This window comes from Galeopterus variegatus, unplaced genomic scaffold, assembly GCF_000696425.1.
Source record: "Galeopterus variegatus unplaced genomic scaffold, G_variegatus-3.0.2 Scaffold216, whole genome shotgun sequence".
NCBI lineage: Eukaryota > Metazoa > Chordata > Mammalia > Dermoptera > Cynocephalidae > Galeopterus > Galeopterus variegatus.
This window is the reverse complement of record NW_007726327.1, coordinates 63,357-68,997: the sequence shown is the minus strand read 5'-3', so window position 1 is coordinate 68,997 and position 5,641 is coordinate 63,357. Positions and strand designations below refer to the sequence as shown.

The window sequence follows — 5,641 nt, the reverse complement described above, 5'->3', positions numbered from 1 at the left end:
AGTAGGACAGAGCTGAGCAGGCAATGGTGTCCTTGTTCAAGACAAACTAAACCTGGGACAGAGCTGAGCAGGCAATGGTGTCCTTGTTCAAGACAAACTAAACCTGGGACAGAATCCACTCTTCATTCATCTGTGGATCTCCAGTGCCCTGCCAAGAACCTGGCATGGAATAAGTCCCCAATACCTAAGTGCTACACATTCATTAATTCAAAAAATCTTAAGCACGCCCACTATAGGCCACACTCTGCTCTTGGTGCTAAAAATACATCTTATGAGCAAAACAGACAGAAATCCCTGTCCTCATAGAGCTCATAATCCAGTGGGCAGAGACAAACAATAAACATAATAAGTTATATAGGATGTGAAAAGAGGGTAAGTGCTATGGGAAAACTACACAAAGCGAGATAAGGGAAGTGGTGGTGGCGGCAGGTGGTGGGCATGAGGGGAGGAAGGGAGGGTGCAGTGTGTTAAAGAGTGGTCAGGGTGGGCCTGAGAAGGTGAGATTTCAGCAAAGACTTGAAGGAGGTGGGAGTGAGCCACAAGACTATCTGAGAGGAATGTTCCAGGCAGAGGGAGCAGCAGTGCAAAGGCCCCAAAGCAGGAGTGGGCCTGGAGTGTTGGAGGCTCATGTAGCAAGAGTAAAGGAGGACAAGGAAGAGAAGCAGGAGAGAGGCAGGGGGACTGGAAGGCCACATCACATAGGCCCAGCAGGACAACGGACTCTGGCTTTGACTCAGAGAAACTGGGAGCCACTGGAGAATTCTGAGCATAAGAGTGACAAGATCTGACTTATATCCTAAAAGGATCACTCTGGCTGCTGTACTAAGAAACACATGTTCAGGGGCAAAACTGGTAGTTGGGAGATCAGTTAGGAAACTACTGCAGTAATTTAGGTGAGAGGCAATTTGGACAGGATGGTAGCCAAGGGGCTGGTGACCAGAGATTAGATTCCATATGTATTTTGAAGGTAGAGCCTATAGGACATTTTGAGGGACTGGATAGGACATGCGAGAAGAGACAGGATAAAGACTTTAATCTGAATAAATAGAAGGACGGAGCTACTATTACTAAGGGAAAGTCTGCAGTTGAAATTGGGTTTTCTTTGCTATGTCTATGTAGAGATGTTGTTGTCCAAGTAGAGATGCTGAGTGGGTAGAAGTGGGTTCTATAAATCTGCTTTTCATGGGAGAGATGAAACTGGAGATAAAGACTAGAAATTTATTTATTTTTTATTTTATTTTTTTAAAGATGACCGGTAAGGGGATCTTAACCCTTGGCTTGGTGTTGTCAGCACCACGCTCACCCAGTGAGCGAACCGGCCATCCCTATATAGGATCCGAACCCATGGCCTTGGTGTTCTCAGCACCACGCTCTCCCGAGTGAGTCACGGGCTGGCCCAAGACTGGAAATTTAGAGGTGGCATTTAAAGCCAAGAAAAGAGGTCCAAGCCCTGAGCCCTGGAAGTAGCAAAACAGGCCAAAGAGAAACAGACATCAAGATAGGAGAAAATCTAGTGTGGTGTCTCAGAAGTAAAGATGGTGTTTCCTAGGAGGGCAGCGTCAACTGTCAGAAGCTTCTGGGAGTTCCAGGAAGATGAGGAACAAGAACTGGCAACTGGATTCAGCACGATGAAGGTCCCTGGGGACATGCACAATAGCAGTGTTGATGGAGCACTGCAAGGCAAAAGCCCACCTGCAGTGGGTTTAAGAGGGAATGGAAAGAGATGAATTAGAAAAGTGAAGACAGACATTTCTTTGAGGGTTCTGCTGCTATGGGGAACAGGGAAATGTAGGGGATACTGAGGACAAGACAGAGATTTTCTTAAGGGAAATTTCAGCATGAAAGGAACCAGTAGAGAGGAAAAAATTGATGATCTAAAGTAAAGAGGGAGGGCTGGCCCATGGCTCACTCGGGAGAGTGTGGTGCTGACAACACCAAGGCCACGGGTTCAGATCCTCTTACCGGTCATCTTTTTAAAATAAACAAACAAACAAATAAATAAATAAAGAGGAAAAAATTGCTGGCACAATCATCTCAAACAGGCAAGAGGGGATGGAATCTGGTGTGCAAGTGGAGAGGGGTGGGCCTTGGTTGGGCAACTGGGGAGGGAAGTCTAGGATGCAGTGGACTGAGCCTCTGCAGGGAGGTGGGCAGAGGTGGTGCTGGGGATGTGAGGCAGGGCTGGCTGCACCTGCTCTGTCAGGGAAACGGCTGAGGGACAGGATAAGGGAAGAGGTGTCAGAGGTTTGCGGAGAAAGGAGAAGGTGTGAAATAGTCTCTCAGGAGAGCAGAGGAGAGGATGAGTGGGTGGAGACAGCAGCTGCATGTGGTTACCATGAAGGAAGTGCCATTCAAGTTTCCAGTGGTGAAGAGGCCTTGACGGTATGGCAGGGAAGACACAAGAGGATGCCTTCTCTGGGTGGACGCTAAACCAAGGACCTCTGAAGGCCTTGCCGTTTAGCTGGTCTGTGATGTATGACATGCCATAGTTTCTTCCATAAAGCACTTCCATAAATTTAGCCCAATTCTCATCATAACCTCCCCCACAATACAGATAAGGTAAGTGATAATGAGTTTGGATTAGGATAGAGGGGGTGGAGTAGAGAGAGGTGATGTTCCATTTACAATGAGGAAGCCAAGGCTCGGAGAGATGAAAGACTAGGCCAAGGTCATCTGCCTAGTAGGAGACAGAATAATGATCTCCAAACTTTCAGTTAAGTGTTTTTTCTATAATTCTAACAATTCTATTTGGGGAGGGGGGGGGGCGGAAAGGGGCAGGGAGGTGACTGGCCAGTACAGGAATCCAAACCCTTGACCCTGGTGTTACTAGCACCATGCTCTACCAAGTGAGCTAACCAGCCAGCCCTGTTCTATAATTCTATATAATTATCTCCTTCACTCAGGTTTTCCATTTGCCATAAATGTCTTGGATCCCAGGCATGTCAGTACAGACCACTGTGCTGCTGGGAAATCTAAGGGACCCCACAGCTGCCCCATGAGCCCCAGTTCTCTCCTTACCAAGGTGCTTCTGCAGGAAGGCCAACATGGCCCGCACCATAAGCTCCTGACCTTCATAGGGGTCCAGGCTCCCACGGGCGTGAGAGGAGAAGAATTTACCAATCAAGTTGCCAGTCACAAAAGCAAAGTCAGTTTGACTGCGATGAACAGAACCACTACGGGAAAAGAAAAACAATTGGGTAAGGGTCTGGAGGCTAGGGCATACAAATATTTATTAAGCACCTACCATGTGCAAGGAGCTTCCATGCATTACCATACTTAATTTTCACAGCAACCTTGTAAGGGAAGTATTTTCCCCTTTGACAGAATTCAAGGAGAGAAATGATCTGCCCAAGGCTACACATGTAGAGCCAGGATTTGAACCCAGGTGTGCCTGGTGGTACAGGGAAAAGGTTCAACAGGTTGGATCATGGATAGGGGCAAGGAGGCGAGGGCTGCAGCACCTGTTATTATTATGTTATAATCTATTATCTCATGACTTTCACCTGGTGACTTTCCAAACATTGACAATACATATTATTAGCTCCTTTTTGGAACTGTACCACAGAGCAAACAGGGAAAAGGAATTACTTGCCTTTATTTAAGTAATCAGAAAAATGAGGGCGAGTGCATGTAAAAGGGGGTTTCTGGGTTAGAACGTTAAGTCCTTTGATACTAAATACATTTAATTCATAGGTGAAATCCTCATTAGGTTCATATTAAGCTAAATTACTCATAACTAAATTTATTAGTCAATTCAATAAGGGAGGGAAAATCTAAATGCAAAAGTCTGATATCATGCAGAAAAACTGACTTAAAAATTGTATTCCAAGTATTTAAGACACAAAAATGTGTACAGAATAGTATATTGGATACTTGAGTATCCAGTACTCAGTTTAAGAAATAACACATTGCCAGTACTTAAATCCCCTTTGTGTACCCCTTCCTAAGGGGCCTTCCTTCCCTCCAGATCACAATTATCCCGAACCTGACTGACCTGGGGAAAGGTTCCAGCAGTCCTCTGCCGCCATGAAATCAAAATGAAAGGGGAGGGGCCAGCTCCATGGAAGAGAGCCTGAGTCAAAGTGAGCAGGGATGAAGCCACCAGCTATGAGCAGAACCCCTGCATCCAAGGGCTCTGGATTTGACATTTCAACCACCTGAGTGATTCCTGAGGTCCGTGGCATGCACTCACTTGTTGTTTTGCTGAAATAGGAACTGGGATCCCTGAAGCACGTATGCTGTCAAGCTTGAGAACAGGGCAGGGCGAGTCAGTGAGGTTTCAGCCCTGCATCTGTAGCTCAACACCTCCTATACATAGTACATTTCTAAAGTCACTAAAAATTATTTTCTCTATGAAAAATGGCTCCCAGAAGAAAATCAACTGATAGTGCTGGTGATGGAAGTGAAGAGATTGTGGCTTCTCTTGGCCAGAATATTGATGGTTTATAGAAGAAAATATACATTAGAGTGATATCTGTGAATTTTGGTATTCATGAAGGTCTCTAAAAATGTATCTGATGAGTGTCAAGGTCAACTATATCCACACTTTTCATTTTTTTTTTTTTTTAAAGATGACTGGTAAGGGGATCTTAACCCTTGACTTGGTGTTGTCGGCACCACGCTCTCCCAAGTGAGCCAACCGGCCATTCCTATATAGGGATCCAAACCCGTGGCCTTGGTGTTATCAGTACCACACTCTCCCGAGTGAGCCACGGTTGGGCCCTATATATGCACACTTTTCAAAAGACCCAATAAAATTCCCAAATGAGACTAGAGATCTCTGGAACTCACCCAGACCACACCCCTTCTTTAACACACAATCCTATAATATCCTTTTTCTAGAAAGTACCAGATAAATCCTGTCATAACATTACATAAACTACTGAAGACATCACTGTAGGTAGAGCTAAGTGGAGAAGAGGGGCAGATATGAGGTTTTAAAGGAATTAAGGTTTTGAAATTCAGGAAGTATTCAGGTATTCTGTTAACGGGTAGGATGTTCTGGAAAATCCAGATGAAATTAAGAGAGCCACAGCTGAGTGGGAGACTGGGATCATAACCCTGGGTTTACTCACAGGACTGTTATGATCCTGGATTGTTCATGCTGGGCACATATCTTCTTCATCAAATTGACACTCTCCACCGTCTGGAATTTCTCAGTATTGATAAAGAACACAGGACCTCGGGCCTTGGGGAAAAAGTCACGTTCCAGAGGAAACATCCAAGCATCCAGAGCCACAGCACACCTGGAACAGGACCAGACATTTGAAACTGCCATGCAGAAACCCAGGCAAGAACAGTTAGGGTGGTGGGGGAAGGAGCAGAGTTCTTCCCTTTGGTGGGCTAAAGGCTCAGAAAGCCAGGAAGGGGATACAGGGCCCACAGCCTTCAGTTAGGATCTTGGGTAGGGATCACTTTTACCTGTCACCAAAGATCCTTCTAGATTTTATACTCCCTGAGAGCAAGGATCAGATTGCCTCCTTCTCCTGGATCTACACTCAGTTGACTGACTCAAGTTACATAGAATGGCACTTCATCCATTTAATCATTCATTCATTCAACATTCATTAAGTGCCTACTACATGCTTAGCCCTGTGCTTTGGATATAGAAATAAATGACAGAGAAGAAGAAAAAAAAAAA

At 45.3% G+C, this 5,641-nt stretch overlaps 1 protein-coding gene across 2 annotated transcripts in view; it reads right to left on the bottom strand.

Annotated features, from left to right (window-relative positions):
• The window catches only part of PAFAH2 (platelet-activating factor acetylhydrolase 2, 40kDa), a 21,292-nt gene that overhangs the window by 1,670 nt on the left and 13,981 nt on the right, over positions 1 to 5,641 (bottom strand). For both annotated transcript variants that reach the window (XM_008565951.1, XM_008565952.1), the window contains 2 exons: positions 5,076 to 5,246; positions 3,019 to 3,173 (listed from right to left, as the gene is read on the bottom strand). In XM_008565951.1, the coding sequence (XP_008564173.1) occupies positions 3,019 to 3,173; positions 5,076 to 5,246 (326 nt within the window). The remainder of the gene's footprint in view (positions 1 to 3,018; positions 3,174 to 5,075; positions 5,247 to 5,641) is intronic.